Raw genomic sequence first — 27,007 nt, 5'->3', positions numbered from 1 at the left:
TTAAAAAATCACTTATTACACCAGGAACTAGGAAAATCTCAACTTGAATGACAAAAGACAATTAATAGCAACATTGCTGGGGGAAGGATGAGGGAAGGGATAGAGTTTGGGATGGTCATGTACACACTGCTATATTTAAAATGGATAACCAACCAGGACTTACTGTATATTACAGGGAACTCTGCTCAATGTTATATGGCAGCCTGGATGGGAGAGGAGTTTGGGGGAGAATGAATACGTGTATACGTATGGCTAAGTCCCTTTGCTGTTCTTCTGAAACTATCACAACATTGTTAATTGGCTATGCCCCAATACAAAATAAAAGGCTTGCACAGCAAGGGGGAATCAAGATTACAGTCAGAATGAAGGCTGCCAATCAGGATAGGGAGACTACCCTCGCTATTTGGCTGGGCCCAAGGTAGTCAGTCATGTCCAACTCTTTAGGACTCCATGGACTATACAGTCCACAGAACACTGGCGTGGGTAGCTGTTCCCTTCTCCAGGGGATCTTCCCAAAGCCTGTGATCGATTCCAGGTCTCCTACATTGAGGATGGATTCTTTACCAGCTGAGCCACCAGGGAAGCCCAAGAATACAGGAGTGGGATGCCTATCCCTTCTCCAGTGGATCTTCCCAACCCAGGAGTCGAATGGGGTCTCCTACATTGCAGGCAGATTCTTGACCAGCTGAGCTACCAGGGAGGCTAGTAAAGTAATGCTCAAAATTCTCCGAGCCAGGCTTCAGCAATACGTGAACCATGAACTTCCAGACGTTCAAACTGTTTTAGAAAAGGCAAAGGAACCAGAGATCAAATTGCCAACATCTGCTGGGTCATTGAAAAAGCAAGAGAGTTCCAGAAAAACATCTATTTCTGCTTTATTGACTCTGCCAAAGCCTTTGACTGTGTGGATCACAATAAACTGTGGAAATTCTGAAAGTGATGGGAATACCAGATCACCTGACTTGCCTCTTGAGAAAACTGTATGCAGGTCAGGAAGCAACAGTTAGAACTGGACATGGAACAACAGACTGGTTCCAAATAGGAAAAGGAGTACATCAAGGCTGTATATTGTCACCCTGCTTATTTAACTTATATGCAGAGTACATCATGACAAATACTGGGCTGGAAGAAGCACAAGCTAGAATCAAGACTGCCAGGAGAAATAACAATAACCTCAGATATGCAGATGACACCATGCTTATGACAGAAAGTGAAGAAGAACTGAAGAGCTTCTTGATGAACATGAAAGAGGAGAGTGAAAAAGTTGGCTTAAAGCTTAACATTCAGAAAACTAAAATCATGGCATCCCATGGTCCCATCACTTCATGGGAAATAGATGGGGAAACAGTGGAAACAGTGGCTGACTTTATTTTTCTGGGCTCCAAAATCACTGCAGATGGTGATTGCAACCATGAAATTAAAAGACACTTACTCCTTGGAAGGAAAGTTATGACCAACCTAGACAGCATATTAAAAAGCAGAGACATTACTTTGTCAACAAAGGTCCATCTAGTCAAGGTTATGGTTTTTCCAGTGGTCATGTATGGATGTGAGAATTGGACTATAAAGAAAGCTGAGCACCGAAGAATTGATGCTTTTGAACTGTGGTGTTGGAGAAGACTCTTGAGAGTCCCTTGGGCTGCAAGGAGATCCAACCAGTCCATCCTAAAGGAGATCAGTTTTGGGTGTTCATTGGAAGGACTGATGTTGAAGCTGAAACTCCAATACTTTGGCCATCTGATGTGAAGGGCTGACTCATTTGAAAAGATCCTGATGCTGGGAAAGATTGAGGGCAGGAGGAGAAGGGGACAACAAAGGATGAGATGGTTGGATGGCATCATTGACTCAGTGGACATGAGTTTGGGTAAACTCCGGGAGTTGGTGATGAACAGGGAGGCCTGGCGTGCTGTTGTTCATGGGGTCACAGAGAGTCGGACACAACGAACGACTGAACTGAACGGAATGTGGTCAGAAGAACCCCTAAACTTGTGACAGGGAGGTATAAACACAGCATCAGAAAGAGGGATGTGAAGACAGATTCAGCTCTGAGAGATGCTGTGTTCCTGGCTTTGAAGGAAGAGGAATGTGGGAGGCCTCTAGAAGGTGGAAAAGGCAAGGAAATAGATTTTCTCCTGGAGAGTCTAAAAAGGAATACAGCCATGTGGTGACCTTGATCTCGCTGCAGAGACTGCGTCAGACTTCTCAACTACAGAACTAGAAGGTGGTAAATCTGTGGGTCTTTTTTCTTTTGGGGATGTACTGCACAACATGTGGGACCTGAGGTTCCCACCCAGGAACTGAATCTGTGGCCCCTGCGTTGGAAGCACAGAGCCTTAACTGCTGAGCTGCCAGGGAAGTCCCCTGTATTGTTTTAAGCCACTAAATTTGTGGTAATTTTCTGCAACAACAACAGAAACCTACAAATGCCTTTGATAAAGGTCTCAGTAAAGAAATATCAGATGTAAAGAACCAAACAGAAACTTTAGGACTGAAAAATATAATAACTAAAATTAAAAACTCACTGGGTGGGCTCAACAGCTGAATAGAGACAACAGAGGAAGGAACCAGTGAACTTGAAGATGGAACAATATAAACAGTCCACTCTGAACAACAGAGAGAAAAAACAAAACAGAATGAGCAGAGCCTTGGAGACCTCTGGGCTATACAGACATCCCCTTAAAACGGACAGCGCCTCTGGGACTAAGAGGAACAGTAACAGAAGATCTAGCATATGTGTGGTTAGAATTATACAAGACAGGAGAAAGAGAAGGGCTGAAAAAAGTACTCAAAGTAATAATGGCTGATAATTTATCAAATTTGCCAAAAGACATAAACCTACAGATTCAAGAAATTGAGCAAAACCCTAATAGGATAAACCCAAAGAAATCTTCACTAAGACATATCATAGTCAAACTCCTACAAACAAAAGAAAAAAGTAAGCAAAAAAGACCTTGAAAGTAGAGAGAGAAACCACTCCTCATCTACCAAGAAGCAATAATTCAAGTGCCAGCAGAATTCTCATCAGAAACTATGGAAGCCAAAAGGAAGCAGCCTATTTATTTTCAAGGGATGAAAGAAAAGATCTGTTAACCTGGAATTCTACATTCAGAGAAATTATCCTTCAGGAGTAAAGGGGAAATCGAGACATTTTTAGATGAAGGAAAGCTAAGAGGATTTATGCTGGCTGACCTACTTTAGAAAATGGCTGAAGGAAGTTCCTGAAACAGAAGGGAAGTGAAAAAAGAAGGAATCTTAGAAGATCAGAAAGGAAGAAATAATAAGGGATAGAGTAAACATATGGGTAAATACAACAGAATTTCCTTCTCCTCTTGAGTTATTTAAATTAATGGTTGAAAGAAAAATCGTAACACTGATGTGATTCTCCATGTACAAGTCAATTATATTATAGACGAGGGAGGGTAAAGGGACTTAAACACACCGTCAATACCAACAGAGCACCAATAAATTTTGAGCACAAAAATTTCCTTTTCAAATCAAGATCTTTTCCTGTTTTATACAAATGTAATTTTATATATGGTTTAGAAAAAAACGGACAATTCAAAAACAGGTGAAATAATTTCGTTTCACTCAAAAAGTGAAATAATGTAAAACACAATTTTCATCAACACTAAAAGAAAAGAACAAACTAATAAAAGTAAATGGAAAAAAAAAAGAAAAGAACAAAAAGAAAACACTAGAGGACTTCCCTGGGGGTCCAGTGGCTAAGACTCCAAGTTCCCAATGGAGGGGGCCTGGCTTGGAACCCTGGTCAGGGAACAAGATTCCACATACCACAGCTAAAAGTTCCTGTGTGCTACAAGGAAAAATGAAGATTCCACGTGCTGCGTGGAACCTGAGCAACCAAATTAATTAATTAATTTTAAAAAACCCAACAACACTGGATTCTAATTCATATAGCTCCCATGCTTTCCATTCCACTTACAGTAAATGTTTAGGCCGCGAGTGAACTATTCTTGTCCACTTCAGCCACTGCTACTTCTCAGAAGGCCTCAGGGCCTTTGCATTTGCTGTCCCCTCTTCCTGGAATGCTTTGCCCCAGATATTCCATTTAATGGTGCTGGCATAACAGGAAGAGGACTATCTGGGTTCTCACGCTAGTCTTGGAATAAGGAGTCAGGGAGAAGATGAACCATTTCTCTCTCTTACCCTGAAAGCCCAGATCTTCCCAGTGGTCTCCATGGAGGGCACAGTCAAACTTGGAGCCAGTCAGCTTCTTATAGATGGTCTGGAGGACTCGGCCATGCATGGGGTCTTGGCTATCCAGGCCACCTGCCCCAAAACACAAACATGCTCTGCTGGATTGGCCCTCAGGGGAGAACGGAGTGCTTCCCAGAGAACGCACAGCCAAGACAGACCCAGCCTGGACGCCCACACCTGGCCCTCCCCACAACGTGGTTAATGCAAGAGCCTCGGTTTAGTCTCAGCCACAGGATGGACAAACCGTTCTCTCTGTCTGACTGCTCACGCAGCACCTGCCTTATGGCCATGCACTCACACTGAGCAATGGTCAAGACCAAGTCCCTTTCTTCACGGAGGCCCTGGTGGAGCTTCGGAGGCCCGAAGAGGCAGTGCCGGAGGGCAGCGAGCCCGGTCCTTCGGATGGTGGGCTGGATTCTTTTCTGGGGAGAAAGGTACAAGAGTGGGCAGTGCTGAGTTCATTTGCTCTCGTGAACTTACCAGGAGGCTCAGTACAGGACTGGTCTTACAGAAACAAATGGTTCCCAACTAACTGGCTGGCCTCTGAGGCAGGGAAACAGGGCAGAAGCTATGAAGCATCTGCTATTAATAAATCTCCAGGGGACTTCCCTGGCAGTCCAGTGGTTAGAACTTCACCTTCCATTGCAGGGGGTGTGGGTCCTGGTTGGGGTGTTTGATCCCTAAATGGTGAGCTAAGATCCCAGATGCCTCCAAGCCAAAAAACTGAAACATAAAACAGAAGCAATATTGTAACAAATTCAATAAAGATTAAAAAAAATAAAAATAAAAAATAAATCTCCAGGAACAGGTTCTTCCTGCTCTCAGGTTCTTTGTAAGCAGAAAGAGATGTTCCTAAGCCCAGATCTAATCGGCCTCTATTTAGCCTGTATCAGCCTCTATCAGTCTGTATTTAGCCTCTGGGCTTTTCCAGAAATGGCTCTGTCACTGACTTCCAAGGAAGCTAGAGGGCATTGGCTATGGGGACTGGCATCTGATAGACAGACAGACAGACAGACGCCAGGACAAGTCTCCCAGCAGGGCTGCTTCCACCCTTTGTATGTCTGTGTTTGTCTCTCTCTGTAAAAGACATACAGTCTAACGGCCCTCTCAACTTCCAGGATAAGACAGTAGGTGAGAAGGGGAGTCTAGGGCACTTTCTTGGAGCTGGATACCCCTGAGGGGTAGCTGGTGCCTTCTGGCTACATCAGCTCCTGCTGACGCCTCTGTGTTCAGAGCCACTGCTGCAGGGCTTAGGATACTCTGATTTCAGCAGCTTCTGGCTCTCTGGGATCAGTCTGATTCCTATCTTCAGCCTCTCTCCTCGAGCCAGGCTTTAGGTTGAAGATTTGAATTCAGAGTCCTCTAAACTTACCACTAGGCACTCAAGATGTCTGCCAGCTTTTCATTTCCTTAGCACTCTTTTTCCAACCCCACATATTTTTTAAATTCCCAAAGAACTTCTAGTTCCTCTAGGATATGGAAAATTTTCCTGTATTAGCCATGAATCACTCAGCTCTCTGCAGGCCACCCTGCTTCCTCGAGGGACTTTAGCATCTGATTCCAGGACCCCCCCACCCCCATCCCTAGGACGGGAGAGTGGGGAGCAGCTCCACGGACCCCCATAAGACAGGACCGCTAGAGCTCCGGAGACACAGTCCCTGAGACCGCACGACACGTGGGTCCTTGGCCACTTGTGATCCTGTACCCTCGGATTTCTCAGTTGGGACAGAGCCCTCGACTGGAAGCTTCCCTCTTGCCTGCCCAGTGCCCTGTCCTGAGCTTAGTCGCTCAGTCGTGTCCAACTCTTTGCAACACCATGGACTGTAGTCTGCTAGGCTCTCTGTCCATGTGGATTCTCCAGGCAAGAATGCTAGAGTGGGTTGCCATGCCCTTCTCCAGGGGATCTTCCCATGGCCTATACTGATGGGGTAGAAACCTGGCTTCGGGGAAGAAAGCGCTTTGCTCAGGACCCCATCACCCCACCCCCCGCGGTGTCATACCTTGAAGGAGGAGAGGTCCACTGTCTGGAAATGCTGCAGGGCCTCACTGAAGGAGATGAGCTGCCCAGGCTGGTCCATGCTGGCCCGGCTCCCTGTGGCAAAAGGGAAGACACTCCAGGACTTGTGACAGGAGCCACTCTATCAGCAAACATGTACCAAGGGCCTTCTGGTTGTCACCTCTAAGCCCAGCACCAGTGTCAGACACCTACAGCGACAACCAACCCAGTGTCAGGGGGCTGTGTTGTTCACAGGGCGGACTCCCTTTCAGAGCTGGCTGGGTGGAGGTGGGCCAGGCCGAGCCCTGCAAAGTAGGAGCTGATGTGTAGGAGCCCCCAAGTCCACTCATCCCTGAGTGGGGTGCGTCACTGCCTGGAGAAGGTACCCACACAGAAGCACGCGACAGGTCTGTCTAGGGGCCTTTCCCGGTTTCTACTTCGCCCCTTCTCACGCCCTGGGGTTGAATGATCTCTCCTCCGGCCTTTGTTCCAGGGAATTAACTCATCAACCAGCAATTCAGGTGATGGCTGATAGAGCCCCTGTAACATCTCGGCAGGTGCTCAAGTGGGGCTCAGGTTAGATTTAGGTCTCAGTTCTCCCCTCCCACAGCTCCATCCAAACCTCCCAAAAGGAACGAGACACAGTTCTGACATAGCCCTCAGAGCCTTCCAGCATATGGCCTCAACCTCCATCTCCAGAGATTTCCTTGTACAGTGAACAACCTGCTCAACCTGATGCAGGGGTCCTGGCTGCCCACCTCCATCCTCTGCCTGACCTCATCACCCTGCAGAAGCTGACCCTGACCATGGTCCTCCTCGTCCTCTCTCAGACCCTGTGGCATTCATCTCCCTTTCCTCCGGAGGTTGGAGGGCATCACCTTTGAATTGGGAAAAGAGGTTTCATTCTATGTCACATATCAAAAATGAGAACAATCGGGAATTCTGTCTCCTAATCCCAAACAGAGCATCAGCCTCGTGGGTGGAGAGTGCCCTTAGCAGCAGCCGGCTGTGTGGAGAGGGTGCCATTCCTCTACTTACCTGTCTCTGGGTGGATGCTGTCCACAGCTTCCCATTCTTCTTGGGCTTGAAGGACTTCTGTACTCACAACTGCAATAGTGAGAGAAGGACACACCCTGAGATCTAGGTATGTCTGGATCACTGTCATAGTGCCTGGCTTTATCTGCCTGTCTTGCCAGACAGTTGCCAAAGTGAGCTTTCAAAAAGGCCAGACCTGATGCCAGCCCACTGCACGGAACCCTCTATGGATTCTTTGTAATTCTCACAATGAAACCCCAACCCACCTTCAGCTCCAGCCCCTCCTGGCGCAGCTCCATCTCAGCCTGCAGCCAACTCCAGCACCACCCTCCCCTGGCACCTTCTTCAGCCTCAGGAATCTGCTTCTAGGAGCAGCACCATGAGAGTCCCCGACACTCCGTTCTTGTCACAGTGTTCTAACTGTCCTGCCTGCTGCACCGGGAGCTACAGGAGGGTGGGGTTCTTGGGGTTCAGTGGGTGCACCATGAATGTTTTTGTTGCTGCTTTTGTTTGTTTTTGGCCACGCCACCTGGCATGCAGGATCTTAGTTCCCCAAGTACCTGGGATCAAACCTGTGCCCCTTGCAGTGGAAGTATGGAGTCCTAACCACTAGACCACCAGGGAAGTCCTCATAATGAATGTTTGATGAGTGAATGAAAAGCACAATGAAAGGAGGGGGGACAGAAGAGAAAAACAGCAGCAGGACAGGCTCTCTATAATCACTGCACAGCCCTTTACTAAAGAGGACACAGGCAAACAGTGGGGAGGATGGGGAGGCTTCTGTTCAAACCAAACTGGTGAGCCTTCCAACCTGCATAGTGTAAGCAAGTTAGGACAGCTCCCTTCTGCCTTGCAACCAGGGCTGAGGACTTTCTGTGACAGTGAACTGTTCTGGAAGTACACTTGCAAAAGGGCTTCCCTAGTGGATCAGACGGCAAAGAATCTACCTGCAATGCAGCAGACCTGGGTTTGATCCCTGGGTTGGGAAGATCCCCTGAAGAAGGGAATGGCAACCCACTCCAGTATTCTTACCTGGAGAATCCTATGGATAGAGGAATCTGCTGGGCTACAGTGCATGGGGCGTAGAGTCAGACATGACTGAGCGACTAATACACACTTGCAAAATTAAAGAAAAACCTACCCCAAACTCAAAACACTAATGGATAATGAGGATGAGGAGGCTGCTGGGGAGCAGGAGGGGACCACAGCAAAAGAACCCTGCAGAGCCAAATGGCTTGTGAACTTTTTAGCTCCCTCACGAGCTGTGCTTCTTCAGGCAAGTTACTCAACCATCTGTAATCATTCTTGAGATTACTATGAGAACAGAGTCTAGGGGAGCATGTGGCCCAAGGTCACTTGCTCAATACATCTCAGCTAGCATGGCTGACCCAGTTGTGGACTCAGGTCTAGCAGGACTGTAGATGTTGGTAGCAGATGAGATGGATCTGGACTCTAGGACATTCAACCTTGCCAGTCCTTGCCCAGGGTAGCAGATGGTACAACAGGGCTTCCAAACTAGGTAACTTCAACAGAACATGGGATATTCGACCTGGGACAATGAGGAAAATAAAGACTTATGTCCAGCACGCTGGACCCTTGGGAGCTACAAGGACAAAGGGGTTGAACAAGAAGAGTGGAATGGCTGCCATGGAAGTTTATCAGGATGATAAGAGCTCCCCCACCCTTCACCCCTTATCTACATCCAGCCTCACTGACTTGTTAACCTTCAGATCATCACAATGCAATTAATCTTTTACCCCATTCATCCTTGCCTATAAACAAATTGGTCAAAGGTTGTGAACCAGGAGTAGGAACCTCATGGGCAAGGGTGTAGGAGTTTACTGTGATAGCAATGCAATCAAGAGGAAGCACATGGTCTCAAGGGGTAACTTCAATCTGGTGCCCGAACTAGAGACAAACACCCAACCCATGTAAGAGCATATTGCTCCTTTCCCAGTTCCTTTAGGACTCAGGGAGACGACTCCCACCTCTGCACACAATCCTGACATAAATACTGCTTTCCCCACACGAACAGAAAAGCGTGGAGCCAAAACCCAAACCTCCAGGAAGACAAAACCAGTTCACGTTAGTATGGCTCTTTATCATTTTTCCTTTTGTCAATTACCTCCTTTACTTAAGCCCTTTCCTCTTTATTCACATAGTAAATGGCACTGCTGATTTACTCAGCCTATTAATTTAAATTAGCTGAGTGCAGTCTGGAAAAAAAATGTAATTGTTCAAACACGTATGCGTGCGTGCTCAGTCATGTCCAACTCTTTGTGACCTCAAGGACTGCCAGGGTCCTCTGCCATTGGAACTTTCCAGGAAAGAAAACTGGAGTGGGTTGCCATTTCCTTCTCCAGGGGATTTTTCTGACTCAGGGATTGAACCTCAGTGTCCCGAGTCTCCAGCATTGACAGGCGGATTCTTTACCACTTTACCACCTGGGAAGTCCAGTGTAATTGTTCAATATGATCAAAAATATCTGGGACATAACTGCCAATTGTACTGAAACAGAAGATATTTTGGCATTTAAGGCAACATCTCTAATCAATGTTAGGTTTGTCCACATGTGGTAAAGACAAAATTCAATTAAAAGAAACTTTACAGGGACTTCCCTGCCCATCATAGTTGATTGAGACTTTGTCTTCCAACACAAAGGGTGTGGGTTGGATCCCTGGTTGGGGAGCCAAGATTCCACATGCCCGAAGGCCAAAAAAATAAAAAACATAAAACAGAAGCAATGTTGTAACAAATTTAATATCCACATGGTAGGGCAGGGGAGGGAGGGTCAAAAGGGAGGGGATATATGTATACTTGTGACTGATTCATGTTGTTTGTGGCAGAAACCAACACAACACTGTAAAGTAATAATTCTCCAATTAAAAATAAAATTTAAAAAATGGTTCTCTTTAAAAAAAAGAAACCTCTGAGACCTTCAAATAATTTTTCTACATTCGAACTTTTTTAATAGACTCCCATATTCTCAGAGATTACACATTCAGTTTGCAAGATTTTAAGATAACAAAACACACCAATGAGTGCTTGCTATGATTCTGTGTGCTAAGCACTTTCCATTATCTCGTTTAATTCTTATAAAATTTATATCGTACAGGTTCTGATATAACCCTGATTTTACAGATAAGTAAAGTGCGGGTTAGAAAGATTGATTCCCAAAAAAAAAAAAAAAAATGAAGATTAATTCCCTTGCTCTGGGTCATGGAGCTGGTGGGTGAAAGAGTCAAGACTTAAGCCAGAGACATCTCACTCCAGAAGTGGTCCTTCTGAATTGGTGGCGTATGCTTTCTCGTGCAGTATATTAGCAGGCAGAGTGAGCTTTAAACAGAGTATGGGAAGCACCATGTCAAGCAGGTAAAACAAGATTAACTTTTCAAAGCCTTTTCATCTACTCTGTATCATTTCAGTATCACAACATCCTTTAGAGCACAGAGGAGATATTGATATCTCCACTGTAGACAAAGAGATAGTATGATTTTCCCAAAAGGCAAATAAGCCACTAGCAGGGCTTTGGGGACCAAGTCAGAACTCAGGTCTCTCAGGACTTCGCTGGCAGTCCAGTAGTTAAGACTTCGCCTTCCAAAGCAGAAGATGTGTGTGGGTTTTAATCCTTGGTCAGGGAGCTAAGATCCCACATGCATTGCAGCTAGAAAACCAAAATGTGTGACAGAAGCAATATTGTAACACATTCAATGAGAGACTTTAAAAATGATCCACGTTAAAAAAAAAAAACAACCCTTAAAAAGAAAGAATGAACTCAGGTCTCTTGACTCCTAATCCAGTGTCAGTTCTAATTTCCCTTGAAGAAGGATAAATCTATAAAATTCTATAGGAAAAGCAGTGAGAAATTCAAGGGAAGAAATTCAAGGGAGGAAAGGAAGGACCCATGTGCTCTGCCTTGAGTCCCACCCAGGCTCTGCGGGCCCCGAAGGGGACCTTACCACTGGGCTCCCAGCCGTTCGCCTCTGCTGTCAGGGCCTGGAGGACGCTGTGGTTCTTCAACTCTGAGATCTGTAGGGGCAGGTGACCTTTAGTGTGAGGGCGGAGTCCACATCCTCCTATCCACACACACACACACTGCCCACTGTACCAAATGTTCTTGAAACTGGAGGCCATTAGAATCTGTCTTCCCAGACGCGTTGGTTAAAGCCAACCTTAATGAGTCCATGTTCAGTTGCTCAGTTGTGTCCGACTCTTTGAGATCCCACAGACTGTAGCCTGCCAGGATCCTCTGTCTGTGGAATTTTCCAGGCAAGAATACTGGAGTGGGTTGCTGTTTCCTCCTTCAAGGGATCTTCCCTACCCAGGGATTTAACCCATGTCTCCTGCATTGACAGGTGGGTTCTTTACCACTGAGCCACCGGGGAAGCCCAATCTTAATGAGAGGCACCTGGAAAATACCAACTATGATGGAGAAGTTGGGCGATGTGGGGGCAATATATGCCCTCCTTGAAGAGTAAATGGATAAAAATCTACTCAACTGAGACAGTGGTGAGCTGTTGATATCCCCACTGCACTTTATATTCTGCTTCGTTACAACAATTTTCTGATTAGGCAGAGATTGTTTTGCATGTCTGTTCCCACTCCTAACCCCAAAGTATGTACTATTGGAGGGCAAGGTCTGTGCCATCCTATGTCCCGGCACCTGGCACCACATAGCGGCATGATACACGAGTGTCTACTGATGAGACACTGGGCTGTGGGCAGTACGTACAGAAATTCCTCTGAAAGCCAGAACAGCACTGCCGTCCTTGTCAGGTGGTGGAGCGCACCCAGCAGATACACTTCCAACCTGCAAGGCAAACGAGTCAGTCTCTCAGGCACATATCAGTCCCCCAGAGATGAAAGCTTGAACAGCACACCCTTTCCCTTAACACACACACAATGCATTAACCCTGGAGAAGTCAACTACAGGTAATACTGTAAGGACAACTCCTGTTTAACCTGGTCTGCAAAAAGCTTAATGTTAATATAATCTCATACAGATTTCATGGCCCCGTTCAAAGTCTCAGGGCTCTGAGTAAGTAAAGTTGAGTAAAGCGGTTTCTTCGTGTTCTGCTCAGCCAAATCTTTCCCCTGCTGGAGCTTAAAAACCATTCAACAAACCTTTTGTAACTCATATCAAAACACATGGCTGATTTTCCTGCCTTTGGTATTAAGTTGCTAAGTTGTGTCTGACTCTTTGCAACTCCATGGACTGTAGCCGACTAGGCTCCTCTGTCCATGGGATTTCCCAGGCAAGAATACTGGAGGGGGTTGTCCTCCAGTATGCTATGTCCTTCTCCAGGGGATCTTCCCAACCCAGGGATCAAACCCAGGTCTCCCACATTGTAGGCAAATTCTTTACTACTGAGCCACCTGGGAAGCCCTAATGCTCTTAATGTTAAAAAATAAAATAAAATCCTACAAGTCAGTAAGGGGAAAAAAAAAAAGAAGAAACCAGCAGAAAAATGGGCATGGATATAGATGGTTTGCATAAAACAAAACACAAACAGTTCTTAAACATGTGAAGAAACACTCAACCTTACTCATAACAAGAGAAATGTCAACTAAAACCAACTAAAACTACCCTTGAAACAACATTTTTTCACTTCCCTTGTTATCAAAGATCAAAAGGTGTGGTAACACTGTGCTGGTTAGAGGACCAAGAGCTATAAGACACTGGAGAGTGAACTGTTACCACCTCTCTGGGTTGATAATATCTGACACAATCATGTATGCTGTGTCTATTTGGGGCCTGCAACTGCCTTTGAGGAATTTATCTAATATATATACTCATCCATGTGCAAAATGCCATGCTTACAGTTATTCATGGCTTTGTTTGTCTGTTTTTGTTTGTTTGTTTTAGCTGCACTGGGTCTTTGTTGCCATGCCATTTCTAGCTGTGGTTCGAGGGCTTCTCACTGCGGTGGCTTCTCTTGTTGTGGAGCACGAGCTGTAGGGCACATGGGGTCAGCTGCCCCGGTGGCACGTGGGATCTTCCCGGACCAGGGATCGAACACATGTCCCCTGCATTGGCAGGCAGATTCTTAACCACTAGACCACAAAGGAAATCCATGGTAGTACTGTTTATAAAAGCAAAAGGCTAGAAAAACTCTGAATGTCCACTGATGGACTTCTTATTTTACTTTATTTATAACCGACTCCCCAACCCCGCCCCACCGTTTCACCGAGATGTACTGACATACATCAATGTATAAGATGCAAGGTGCACAGCATAATGATTGGACTTATATAGATTATGAAGTGATGACCAGGATAGGTTTAGTGATCATCCATCATCATCTCTTGATACTACATCAACAAACAAACAAAAAATTTTTTTCCTTGTGATGAGAACTCTTAGGATTTGTTCTCTTAACTTTCATTCTAACACATAGTGGTGTTACCTTTATCATGTTGTACATTATATTTCTAGTACTTATTTATCTTCTAACTGGAAGTTTGCATCTTTTCACTATCTAATCCCCCTTCCCCTATCTCTGGTAGCCACAAATCTAACCTCTTTTTCTATGAGTTTGTTTTTGAGTTATAATTCACTTACAACATGATATTAGTTCCTAGTGCACAACACAGTGATTTGATATTTCTATACATTTCAAAATGATCATGATAAATCTAGTTGTCACTAGTGAACTAATTTTAAATAAATTAAAGCATATCTGCTTAATGAGATCCTATACAGTCATTAAAAAAAAGAGTAAGAAAGTACTTTATAAATTATTTGGAACAGTCTTCATGATATTAATATATTAAGTGAAAAAGCAAAGGTCAGAGTATACTTTACCATTGGATTTTCTAAAAACAAAACAAAATAAAACAAAACAAAACACATAAATATATTTGCTTGTCTTTACAGAGGCTATTTCCAGAATTACAGTCTTCAAGGAAGTACTAACTTTGCCTCAGCAGGAAAACAGGGTGGCTGGGGAACAAGAGTGGAAGATAGTTTTTTCACTATATGTACATCCTCCATACTTTTGGATTTTGAACCATGTGCAGTATTATTTTCTCTAAGGCAGATAAAAGAAAAATAATGATAATTAAAAGAAAATAACTAATAAAGGTATCATTGCTATGTCAAGGCCCTGGAATCCCAGACTGTCCTGTTACTCTAATCCTGTTTTACATATTTTTGCCAACTAACACTCCTTAGACACAACTTTGATTTTTTAACTTCTTTTTGCCTTCATTTTTGTCAGAAGAATGAACCCATAAACACACCACAGCAGAGCTACTCCTCCACAACTGGCCTCCTGATGTCTAAGCACCCTTATTGCCCACTTAGCTAAAGTGAACACACTTGCTGCAATTCTTCTCACCTCTAGCCCTTGGGTCATGTGGTCTTGCCCCCACCTCCATCTTCTCACTGTTTTCTGGGCCCTTCAAGATCAGTTCCATCTCCTCAGGGTGGCTGAGCTACAGTGGTTTCCTGCAGTTACAATGGTTTCCTCACATCTCTAAGTCCCATAGCCCCTCTGTATGTGGCACAAGGTCCTCTGCAAAAGACCTGTCTCCCCAGTCAGACTCTTCTGGTGTACTTGTTTTATATTTCTCAGACCATCTGCACAGCACTAGGCTTACGATGGGCTTCTCTGGTGGCTCAGACGGTAAAGAATCCGCCTGCAATGCAGGTGACCCAGATTCAATCCCTCGGTCAGGAAGATCCCCTGGAGAAGGGGACGGCTACCTACTCCAGTATTCTTGCCTGGGAAATTCTATGGACAGAGGAGCCTGGCGGACTACAGTCCATGGGGTCACAGAGAGTCAGACATGCTCGCAGGCTCAAGATACGTTCTCAATAATATCTGGTGATTCACCGTGCTGCACAACTCCCTTGAGGAGACTGTGCGCTCAGGACTCATTGCATCCTTCTCTTCCTCTAGTGCCCAAAGATAAATGCTCTCTGGAAGAATAGTTCACCTGTCTTAGGACAGTGAAGAAAACCTCCCTGGACTCCCAAAGCACAGGCTTTGTCCCCATTCTGGCCACTGAACCCCAAAGGCTCCATTTAAGACCATTTCTGGGCAAGGTAGGGAAAAAGATGGGGAATACAGGGTAAGCTGCCAGGCTCACACAGAAACATAACACATGGAACCAGGGATCCTGATGATAAACAGGTCAAAATGGGCGTTTGAGAGAGAAAGGGCCAGTATACAACCCAAACTGATTGAAACACATACTTCCTGGGAGATTCTAATTGAAACTTTCCTCCCACCCAAGCAAATCTAAACCCAAATCGTATAACATACTCTGAAAGCAAGCCGTCAGGAAAGGCAATTGACCCAGAAGTGACTAGGAACTTCTTCTAGAGAACAAGAGAACTGTAAAGAGAATTTTTCCTACACATTTCTAAAGGTCCACACCCTCTTGATATATGCTCTCTTATTATTATTAATAATACATCCCATACCAACACCTTCTTTCCCAAACGGATATGTTTGCTTACCTGTCCATCTCTTCTTTCTTTCTCATGGAAAGAGTGAGAGTTTTCATTCATGACTCAAACTCATTTGTTCAAGTGACTTTTGTCCTTGGGCTCAGAAAGGAGTTTAACAAGGTCTGAGATTAGAAGCTATGGGGAGAGCCTGGGATTTGACTGTTCTACCGTTGCCCTCCTTCTTGGCAGTTGTTCAGACTAAGAACAAGAAAATAGTCCCTGTGTGCCATCACCAGGGTGGAGGTTTCTGTGAGTCCTGAAAGCAGTCCTTGAGGACTCACTCTGGAGTCTCAGCCCTGGAAAAAAAAAAAATAAAGAAGAAAACTAGTTTCATCATTCAGTTATGCCTCTGACTTGAAAAATCTTCAAGCAGGTACTTCCCTGGTGGTCCAATGGTTGGGACTCTGCTGGTTTGATCCCCGGTTGGGGAACTAAGGTCCCACATGCCACAATCTGTGGCCAAATAAGCAAATAAAAATAAAGTGATTATGGGATTTTAAATCATTAAAAAAAAACTTCAGGCAGCTGTAAACATATTCTGAATAAACAGCCTGTCTTAGTGAATGCCTGCCTCTTACTATCCATGTAATGGGACAGAAAGAAGGGGTCCCTGCAGGAGTCTAACGGCTGGATTCTCAGTGTCCAGGAGGCAGCACCACTGTAAGTGGTGGGGATCTGTTTTTCTATTTGCTTTTTAAATTTATTCTTAATTGGTGGATAACTGCTTTACAGGGATCTGTTTTTGACAATGAAGTTACTGAGATCTGGGGCAGTATCTAAAAGTGAAAGTGTTAGTCGCTCAGTCTTGTCCATCCCTTTGTGACCCCAGGGGCTGTAGTTTGTAGGTTCCTCTGTCCATGGAATTCTCCAGGCAAGAATACTGAAGTGGGTAGCCATTTCCTCCTCCAGGGGATCTTCCAGACCCAGGGATCAAACCCAGGTCTCCTGAATTGCAGGCAGATTCTTTACTGTCAGAGCCACCAGGAAAGTCCACGTGTCTCAAAAGGGTGAGGATAATTTAGGGTGACACATTGGTGGGTGGTCTTAGCTGAAGTGTTCAGGCTTTACTCAGGTCTCAGACCTGGCTGGGCCTATAACTCAATTCAGTTCCTATGATGGTATTAACAGAAACTCAAAATGCAACACAATGCTGCCCCTTCCTCGTGAGCAGCAGTACTGTACATGTGGCAGCTTCCTGGCCAGTGAAGCTAACTCTAAGTATTGCCTCCCATGAGTCCACCTCAGGAAGTGAGTTGGGCAGGCCCACACCTAACCATGGGAGAACTGGACATCATAAGTGCCTGTCACAATAAGAACCTGGGTAAATGGGCAGGTGACAGATAGTCATACCTCACAGACTTGGTTTACCGTTTTTTTGGCTGCACTGTGTGACTTGCAGGATCTTAATTCCCCAGCCAGGGATTGAACCCTGGCTCTCTGCAGTGAAAGCATGGAGTTCTAACCAGTGGACCACCAGGGAATTCCTCAGTTGACTAAGAAAGGCTGACTAAGAAAGAAAGGTGGCATTGCTTTGGGGTCAGCTCTTCAGAGAACACAATCTGGGTTCCCTACAAACTGGAGGCCAGTAACAAGATGGACTCTGTCAGGGAGCTGGACGCAGTGACTGTTCCTAACACCAACAGCCAGAATACCTCATGATTGCTGGACGGGACACCTGGCTTATTGTAACAGGGGGAGGACAGTGTCCCGCAGTTATAGCAGCTCAGGAACCAACTCTCTCCATGTCTTCTGGCGCCTCAGCATCTACCTCCCTTTTCACTCCTTCCCCTTTGACCTTCTCAAGTGTTCTGCATATGACAAAACACGTACACATCGACCAACCTTGGGAAGATGATTGGCAGGTATGGCTACCACAAGCTCAGGGAGGCTCTTCTATCACTGGGCTTGAATTGAATCCAGCAGTGCTGAATCAGGACCAGCTTTACACGCCTGCTAGTGCCTCAATTCCGGCTGGAGTCCTGCCGGGGACTCCAAGAGGGACAGTCACGATCTGTATTAGAGAAAGAAATGAGCAGAAACTGTCAAACGAGCAAGTACTAGAAGTTATCACATCACTCCTAACAATATTAGGGAAGTTCCTTAATGGCTTTCCTATAAAGATGGATCCTTTCAAAATTCAGTATTTATGGTGCACCCACTGTATTTTGTTACTTTTTTTTTTGTATTTTGTTAATTAAAAAAAAAATTGAAGTAGTGGCTACCCTGGTGGTCCAGTGGCTAAGACTCCACTCTCCCAATGCAGCTGGCTTGGGTTCAATCATTAGCCAGAGAACTAGATCTCACATGCCGCAACTAAAGAACCTGCATGTGGCAACTAAGACCTGGCACAGCCAAATAAATAATTTTTAAAAATCGAAATATAGTTGATTTAGAATGTGTTATTTTCCGGTATATAGCAAAGTGATTCAGATATATAACACATATACGGGCTTCCCAGGTGGCACTAATGGTAAAGAATCTGCCTGCCAATGCAGGAGATGCAAGAGGCACCGGTTTGATCCTGTGGGTGGGGAAGAGCCACTGGCGCAGGAAATGGCAACCTGCTCCAGTATTCTTGCCTGGAAAATTCCATGGACAGAAGAACCTGGCGGGCTACAGTCTATGGGGTCGCAAAGAGTCGGACACAACTGAGCCTATCTACCTATCTATCTACAAAACTAAATATATTCTTTTTCCGATTCCTTTCCATTACAGATTATTCAGTTCAGTTCAGTTGCTCAATGGTGTCCGGCTCTTTGCGACCCCATGGACTGCAGCATGCCAGGCTTTCCTGTCCATCATCAAATCTCGGAGCTTACTCAAACTCACGTCCATAGTGTCGGTGATGCCATCTAACCATCTCATCCTCTGTTAGTACAAGATACTAAATATAGCTCCCTGTGCTATACAGTAGATCCTTGTTAATTTTTATGGTGCACCCACTTTAGGAAAGGAGCTATATTAAAGCGAATGATTTTAAGTTTAAGCTTGCTGGGGCTTAAACGCTAAATAGGTATTTAATCTGGAAATTGGGGCCACATCTTAAGTATAAATGCACACAAAGGTAGGATAGTCCTTTCATCGGCCTTGCCCCTGGGCGCTCCCCGACCCCCTCCAGCCCTTACCCGACCCCGGCCGTAGGCGTTGCCATCCCAGGGCGCCCGGGCCAAAAACTATTGACCAGTTTGAGGGTCCCAGAATCCGGTGCTCGTCGGCTGCGATGCGCGGATCTCAAGGGAGATCTCAATCCAGCGAGACACCCAGCCAGACAGGGGCGCGTGGGGACTCCGACCAGAAACTTTCTCAACTGTTCGGCGGGGAAAACAGGATCCGGCGAGTCCGCGGCAGAGCGCAGATCACAACCCAGGTCTCCTGTCTGCCAGGATCGGGAGTCTCTCTCGGTCCTACAGCTCTCAGCCTTGTCTCGCCCCAGGGCGACCATTTCCGCCCCACATTCCTCCTCCTCTGACCCCCGCCCGGGGATCGCCGGCCGAGTCCCCGAGTTCCCAGTTCTTTGCTATTAGGGTCTCGCAGCCCCTCCGGGCCTCCTCTGCGCAGGAGCACTGCCCTCCGCGCCGCAGACGAAGCGAGTACGGGGAGCCGCGAGGGTCAATCTCCGCGGGCGACTTCGCTTCTCCGCGTACAGATCAGTGGGCACGGTTGACTCCGCCTCCCTGGTGGGAGGACTAGTTTAACTGGCAGAGCTGAGGCCCCGATCCCAGGCGCCGTCCAAGCGAAAGAATTCCCAGTACCCGGCGCCGGCGCGATGTGGGTGTCGCTGCTGCTACTGGCTGCGCTGCTGCTGGTCATCCTCGGCAAAGTTTACAAGGAGCTGTTCTCAGGCAGCTCCCCGAACCCCTTCTTGGAGGATGTCAAACGGCCACCCGCACCTCTGGTGACCGACAAGGAGGCCAGGAAGAAGGTTCTAAAGCAAGGTGAGCGGGGGAGACACCCCGGGGACCTAGGCTGCGCCCGAGCATCCTCACGGGTTAGCGTTTCCCAGATGCAAAGTGCTGGGAGGGCATCTTTGCGTGTGTAGGCGCCCGCTTTAGAATCCACTCCTGGAGAGAGCCTTGGTCCCCGCAGGCACGGGGAATCTTGGCCTCTGGGTCTCAGATATCGTCCTCGGCGAGCCAGGTTCTTGTCATAGCCACGCTCAGACCCTGCCACTTGGTATAGCGATGGCTAACGGTTTAAACAAGAGATCTTTCCCCGTCTTTGACTTTAAGACCGTAACATTTTTACTTATCTTCCCCAGGGGTTCAAGGAGGTGGGAGAGCTGCATAGAAACCTTTGTAGGAAATTGCATTTGGTTCATCAAGGAATGTGACTGATTGATTATGCTGGTCCCATCTCTTGTGGTTGAAGCGAGGCTCAGTGGGGTGCCTCGGGCTCAGACCTCTTTGTTTACGGAGGATCTGTACTGTCATCTTTTAAAAAGTATTTGTGGGTTTCTTTTAGAGTTTAAAGCAAGAATTCGGCTGCTTAAAAAATAAGTAAAATAAAGACAATATTGTTGTAAGTGAAAGGCCTATTATTTCTGAGATCAGAGGTTTAACTGGACTCTGTCACAGTCTCTGCCGAAGAGAGTCAAACAGGACTGAGCAACTGAACAACAAACACTTGTTTACTCTGTGAAAAAAGTGAAAGTAAAAGTGTTAGTCACTGTCCGACCCTATGCGACCCCATGAACCGTAGCCCTCCAGGCTCCTCTGTCCATGGCGTTTTCCAGGCAAGAATACTGGAGGGGGTTGCCATTTCCTTCTCCAGGAGACCTTCTCCACCTAGGGATCAAACCCCAGCCTCCCACATTGCAGGCACTTTCTCTACTGTCTGAGCCACCAGGGAAGCCTGATTTACTGTGTAAACATTAGCAAATCACTCCATTTATCTGGACTGGTCTAAAGATGAGATGATTAGTTTGTTTTTCAAACCAAGTTTTGATCTTTCCTAGTGGGTCATGATATCAATTTAGTGAGTTGCAACTAGCATTTTAAAATTCAGTCAAATGGAAAATATCAGTGTATCCTATATAGTTCTGGTAAGTATTGTGAAACTTCTTTATATTATATAATGACATGTGTTCTGGATTATGAAATGTATTTTTCACTGTAGGTCTTTTAAAAACTGTATGAAAAGTTCAAAGTTTACTCAGTTCTCTGGCAGCTTGAAAAATTCCAAAGCTCAGTTCTGGAGTGATTTTGAAAGAATAGATCTTGTGGAGAAAGTGGCCATACAGCAGCATGGGCTGTCCAGTTTTGTCTTGGTTAGGTGCCTCCTCCTTAATCCCACATCCAGGCTTCCCCAGTGTGAAGGGTGGTGCTGTGATTTCTCAGAAGAGCTCTGTCCTGCCTCTGGATCAAGATCTTTAAGAATCAAGATCTGAGTGGGCTGCACCACTACTGCCTGCTGATCCTGCATTTTCTGAAGATAACCTGCTTGTGAATGGACTGTGGCATGAGCCACCATCCAGCCCCATGACACTCTTCTCCTGTCCCCCACCTCCTTGGTTTCTTTCTTCCCTAGCTCGGTCTCTGACTGCGCTTAGGATTCTCCACTTGGATCACGGTCAACATTTGTGTGTGTGTGTAATAGTTTATGAATTATTCTTTCTTTGCAAGTAGGGAAAATCCTCAGCTATGTAGTGGTTTTGGTCTGAATCAGTTCAGATCAACCTAAATCACTTTGTTCAACCTTCTCTGGTGGGTCCTGAGTATTTCCCAGGTAAAATGTTTGAGATATTTTAGTGAGGAGCCCTGTGCCAAACTGCTCTAGAAATTTTCTGGAGCATCATATAAGCTAGAACATTCTGCCTTGGTTTCCACCTCATTGTCCTTTCATTGCCCTCTCAATCTCCTCTTTTGCTGCAGCTTTCTCGGTCAACCGAGTGCCAGAGAAGCTGGATGTGGTGGTGATTGGCAGTGGCTTTGGGGGCTTGGCGGCAGCTGCGATCCTAGCCAAAACTGGCAAGCGAGTTCTTGTTCTGGAACAACATACCAAGGCAGGAGGCTGTTGTCATACCTTTGGAAAGAATGGCCTTCAATTTGACACGGGTAAGGCTGCCAAGGCAAAGGGGTGGGAGCAGGAGGTTTGGAGCAGCCATAGTGGGACGATCCTGGGCTTTTCAGTGGTTTTGGAGGCCCGGGTTTTCTTCTCCCTGGGCACTGTTGGTCTGACAGCTTTCCTGCCCAAATTCCTTTTGAAAAATTCCAGTCTGATCTCAGATGAAGGGAAAAGGGGTTAGAGACACACCACATGTATCTCCATGATCTGACAGCTATACCTGATGACCTGGGTGGGGATCTTGTGGTTTCTGTTGCAACTCCCCTTTACAGAAAGGGTGGGTACCCCCTCTGTGAGCATGGACGTGGCCCTGTAGGACGCCTCTTTCACCCTGCTTCCTTGTTGGAGCCTTTCCAGGGCTTAATTCCCTTATCGCTATCATGTCTTGTTTTTCTGTCTCTCAACAGGAATCCATTATATCGGGCGTATGCAGGAAGGCAGCTCTGAGCGTTTTATCTTGGACCAGATCACTGAGGGGCAGCTAGACTGGGTTGCCTTGCCCTCTCCCTTTGACATCATGGTACTAGAAGGGCCTGATGGCCGAAAAGAGTTTCCCATGTACGCGGGGATGAAAGCCTACATTCAGGGCCTCAAGGACAAGTTTCCCCAGGAAGAAGCTGCCATTGACAAGTATATGAAGCTAGTTAAGGTAACACGGACATGTGTTATTCCCAACAAGGCTCACCTTCCTCATTAGTGGAGTGACGGGTGAGGGAGGCAGGAAGGAGGAACAGACATGTTGTCTGGAACTCAGCCCCGGCCTGAGTTGACCTCTGTGCTCAGCCAGGCCCTCTCTCTGGAGCCTGGGCTCAGCAGCTGCCACTCACACTCTGGCCTGACCAGGCTGGCTTCCATGTGGTTACATCTCTAACCCCTTTTCACTTCATCTGAGACCAGATTGGAATTTTTCAAAAGGAATTTGGGCAGGAAACTGAAAAGCAAAAAAAGGACTCATCTGAGGGGGAGAATGGGAAAAAAAGAAAAAAAAAACTTAAGAGTACAGAGTTTTATGATCCAAATTTAGCCAAGTTCTGCTTCCCTGATAGCTCAGCAGGCTCAGAATCCAGTCCAGGAGACCGCCTGCAATGCAGGAGACGCAGGTTGGATCCCTGACTCGGGAAGATCCCCTGGAGAAGAAAATAGCAACCCACTCCAGTATTCTTGCCTGGAGAATCCCCATGGACAGAGGAGCCTGACAGGCTATAATTCATAGTGTGGAAAAAGTCGAACATGACTCAGTGGCTAAACCACCACCACCAAGTGCTCTTGGGCCCTGGGACTGTGCAGGCTGCTGGACAGGCAGTTCTGTCACAGCGGGTCTGGAGGTGAGCCCTGTCCCTCCCTGCTTACTCCCCTCCCAGGTGGTATCCCGTGGAGTCGTTCATGGTATCCTGCTGAAGGTCCTCCCGCTGCCCGTGGCTCAGCTCCTCACCAAGTGTGGGCTGCTCACCCGCTTCTCTCCGTTCCTCCGTGCGTCCACCCAGAGCCTGGCTGAGGTCCTGCGGCAGCTCCCCGCCTCTCCAGAGCTCCAGGCCGTGCTCAGCTACATCTTCCCCACTTACGGTGGGTCCTGGCCTTGGGCCCTGGGCAGCCCCTGGCTCTTTGTCTTTCTTCCTGAGCCTGGTTTATTCAGTCACTCAGTCATGTCCGACTCTTTGCGACCCCATGGACTGCAGCATGCCAGGCTTCTATGTCCTTCACTACCTCGTGGAGTTTGCTCAAACTCATGTGCATTGAGTCAGTGATGCCGTCCAACTATCTCATGCTCTGTCACCCCCTTCTGCTGCCTTTAATCTTTCCGAGCATCAGGGTCTTTTCCAATGAGTTGGCTTTTTGCATCAGGTGGCCCAAGTATTAGAGCTTCAGCTTCAGCATCAGTCCTTCCAATGAATATTCAGGACTGATTTCCTTTAGGATTGACTGGTTTCATCTCCTTGCTGTCCAAGGGACTCTCTAGAGTCTTCTCCAGCATCACAGTTCAAAAGCATCAATTCTTTGACTCTGAGCCTGCCTGGCTGACTGAAGTGGAGCTGCACACCCTCCAGGTCCTCTGGAGCTTAGGGAAGAAATGCCTGTCTTCCTCCCTGCTGGATACCCTGAGAAAAATCCCCCTCACCAACGTCCTGGCTGGTTTTCTTTCCAGTCCACACTCTCCTCCCTGGCAGCATGGCAGTTCGCAGGGAGGCCGTTCCTACTGGCCCAAGACCTGGAATGCTCCCTTGTTTGCCTGTTTGGATAGAAAGAGGCTGCCCTGAGAATCACTCGGATCCTGGGAGGCATAGACTCAGGTTGCATGTTTGTTTTTCTTTTTTTTTTGGTCACGCTATGCAGCTTGCAGGATCTTAGTTCTCCAACCAGGCATTGAACCCAGGCCCCCCGCAACAGGGAAAGCACCTAGACCTAACCACTGGACCACCAGGGAATCCCCAAAGGCTGCATGTTTTCTGACAGGAACCTGTGTTCCTTTTTTAAATTTATTTTTTCATTGGAAGAAAATTACTTTACAATATTGTGTTGGTTTCTGCTGTCCAGCAATGTGAATCAGCCATAATTATACATGTATCTCTTTCCTCTTGAGCCTCCTTCCCCTCCCCCCACCCCATCCCTCCCATGTTCTGCTCTGAATGGTGTCGCTGCCTGCTCTTGCCTCATCACCCCCTCCTTCCTTCTGCAGGTGTGACCCCCAGCCACACCACCTTTTCCATGCATGCTCTGCTGGTTGACCACTACTTAAAAGGGGCCTTTTATCCCCGAGGGGGCTCCAGTGAGATTGCCTTCCACACCATCCCTGTGATTCAGCGGGCCGGGGGCGCTGTCCTCACAAGGGCCCCTGTGCAAAGCATCCTGCTCGACTCAGCTGGGAAAGCCTGTGGTGAGAGCCCTGCGCCGTCTTCACAGTCCTTGGGCGGGTGGGAGAGACGGGGGGTGCAGAGCAAAGAGAGCTCCGAGGGCAGAGACCTCCAGATCGGGGGTTACAGGCTGGAATCTGTCGCAAGCTGGGGCCACCTGGGAATAGCCGTTGACCTGGTCAGGAAGTGAAAAGGACACAGGAAGGATAAAGGGTGGTATGGTCCCCAGAGAACAGCATCTTATCATTTATTCAATAGAGACAAGTAGTTATCCTTTAATCCACGAGTTCCTTGAGTGTAGAGGCGGTGTCTTTTTTATCTTTATGTCTATAGACCTTGGCACATACTGGAGCCCAGTAAATGTTTGTTCAGTGACTGATGGAGTGAGTTGTAACCTGGGTGCTCCATGGGGTGGTGTGGAGGCCATCAGGATGCCCTGTAAATGGCAGAGTGGGGCTCAGACTCTACCCTGGCTCAGGTGTTTGCTGTCACCTGTACAGAGAGTCAAAATTCCACCAAGGATAAACTCTGTGAGGAGAGGGTCTATGCAGGGAAGGGCTCTGGTAAATAGACAGGCCATCTAGGGTAACTTCAGAAGCCTCAGTGAAGGGAGAAGAGAGAGGCCTGAAAGAAACAGGGCTGGTGATGGTGAATTCACCCGAGTAAGCTTTCAAAGAGGAGGTGGTGAGTGGGTGGCCCAAGGCACCCAAAAGTCAAGGGAGAAAAGGCCATCAGTGATCTTTGAGGACCTATCTGTAGAAGAGACTGGAAAGTTCCCAGCAGTGAGGCAGGGGTGGCCATCAGCTGTGCAAGACTTTCTCTCACAGTCACAAACCAGTTTTCCTTCCAGCCGTCAGGCGGTCTGTGAACCAAGGAGGGTTTATCAGTTGAATGAAATTCAGTTCTGGATATATTTATGTTTTTCACATGCTATGTGATAAAAGATGGAGGTAAAAAATAAGTAAATCCTAATCTCTAACTCAGGAAGTTTCCAGTCTCAGAGGGCAGATGACTGAGATATAATCAAGGTGCTGCATGGAGGCACGCACTGAGGCTGGAGTTGGCACAGGATGGTGGGACAGGGAGTCTCCAGAGGGAGGTCGTGATGGGTGAGAGGAAGCTGGTCAGAGGGGAGAGGAGGTCATTCCAGGCAGGGGGAACAGAATGTGCAGAGGCACAGAGATAAGAAAGAGCTGAGTTTCTTTTTTCTCTGTTTTGGCTGCACTGGGTCTCAGTTGCAGCACATGGAATCTTTGGTCTTCTTTGTGTCATGTGAACTCTTAGCTGTGGCATGTAGGATCTAGTTCCCTGATCAGGGATCAAAGCTGGGCCCCCTTCATTGGCAGCTCAGTGTCTTAGCCACGGGACCACCAGAGAAGTCCCATGAGCTGAATATGTTTAGGCATCTGAAAATGTTAGGTTGAATCATAAGAGACTGTCACATTTCTAGGTTAAAAAAATGATTGACTGTCAGCTCTTGGGGGCTTCCCAGATGACACAGTTGGTAAAGAATCCATCTGCAATGCAGGAGCTGCAGGAGATGTATGTTTGATCCCTGGGTCAGAAAGATCCTCAGAGAAGGAAATGGCAACCCACTCCAGTATTTTTGCCTGGGAAATCCCATGGACAGAGGAGCCTGGCAGGCTACAGTCCATGGGGTTGCAAAGAGTCGGACACAATTGAGCATGACTGCACACACATGCTATTTGCATATCAGTTCAGTTCAGTTCAGTCGCTCAGTTGTGTCCAACTCTGCAACCCCATGAATCGCAGCACGCCAGGCCTCCCTGTCCATCACCAACTCCCAGAGTTTACTCAAACTCATGTCCATGGAGTCGGTGATGCCATCCAGCCATCTCGTCCTCTGTCATCCCCTTCTCCTCCTGCCCCCAACCCCTGCCAGCATCAGGGTCTTTTCCAATGAGTCAACTCTTCTCATGAGGTGGCCAAAGTACTGGAGTTTCAGCTTCAGCATCAGTCCTTCCAATGAACACCCAGGACTGATCTTCTTTAGGATGGACTGGTTGGATCTCCTTGCTCCTTGCAGTCCAAGGGACTCTCAAGAGTCTTCTCCAACATCCTCAATTTCAAAAGCATCAATTTTTTGGTGCTCAGCTTTCCTCACAGTCCAACTCTCACATCCATACATGACCACTGGAAAAACCATAGCCTTGACCAGATGGACCTTTGTTGGCAAAGTAATGTCTCTGCTTTTTAATATGCTATTTAGGTTGGTCATAACTTTCCTTCCAAGGAGTAAGTGTCTTTTAATTTCATGGCTGCAGTCACCATCTGCAGTGATTTTGGAGCCCCCCAAAATAAAGTTTGACACTGTTTGCACTGTCTCCCTATCTATTTCCAATGAAGTGATGGGACCAGATGCCATGA

At 46.8% G+C, this 27,007-nt stretch overlaps 2 protein-coding genes across 4 annotated transcripts in view; one reads left to right on the top strand and one right to left on the bottom strand.

Moving 5' to 3' along the window:
- ELMOD3 (ELMO domain containing 3) overlaps positions 1-19,281 on the bottom strand; it is a 33,244-nt gene extending 13,963 nt beyond the window's left edge. Inside the window, exons 1-10 of one of the 3 annotated variants that reach the window (XM_043468700.1) lie at positions 18,833-19,281; positions 17,550-17,718; positions 15,717-16,003; positions 11,982-12,059; positions 11,209-11,278; positions 7,253-7,321; positions 6,219-6,310; positions 4,855-4,941; positions 4,517-4,640; positions 4,168-4,290 (exon numbers count right to left, since the gene is read on the bottom strand). In XM_043468700.1, coding sequence (XP_043324635.1) covers positions 4,168-4,290; positions 4,517-4,640; positions 4,855-4,941; positions 6,219-6,310; positions 7,253-7,321; positions 11,209-11,278; positions 11,982-12,059; positions 15,717-15,767 — 694 coding nt within the window. In that variant the 5' untranslated portion in view covers positions 15,768-16,003; positions 17,550-17,718; positions 18,833-19,281. The remainder of the gene's footprint in view (positions 1-4,167; positions 4,291-4,516; positions 4,641-4,854; positions 4,942-6,218; positions 6,311-7,252; positions 7,322-11,208; positions 11,279-11,981; positions 12,060-15,716; positions 16,004-17,549; positions 17,719-18,832) is intronic. The other 2 variants (XM_043468698.1, XM_043468699.1) reach the window with 2 other exon arrangements.
- Positions 19,282-19,394: 113 nt separating this feature from the next.
- The window catches only part of RETSAT (retinol saturase), a 16,420-nt gene continuing 8,807 nt past the window's right edge, over positions 19,395-27,007 (top strand). Inside the window, exons 1-5 of the mRNA XM_043468697.1 lie at positions 19,395-19,642; positions 21,578-21,760; positions 22,178-22,419; positions 23,132-23,333; positions 24,445-24,642. Coding sequence (XP_043324632.1) covers positions 19,474-19,642; positions 21,578-21,760; positions 22,178-22,419; positions 23,132-23,333; positions 24,445-24,642 — 994 coding nt within the window. The 5' untranslated portion in view covers positions 19,395-19,473. The remainder of the gene's footprint in view (positions 19,643-21,577; positions 21,761-22,177; positions 22,420-23,131; positions 23,334-24,444; positions 24,643-27,007) is intronic.

Source organism: Cervus canadensis, chromosome 5 (genome assembly GCF_019320065.1).
Source record: "Cervus canadensis isolate Bull #8, Minnesota chromosome 5, ASM1932006v1, whole genome shotgun sequence".
NCBI lineage: Eukaryota > Metazoa > Chordata > Mammalia > Artiodactyla > Cervidae > Cervus > Cervus canadensis.
Note: the sequence above shows the minus strand (reverse complement) of the source record. Positions and strands in the feature narration are given on the sequence as shown.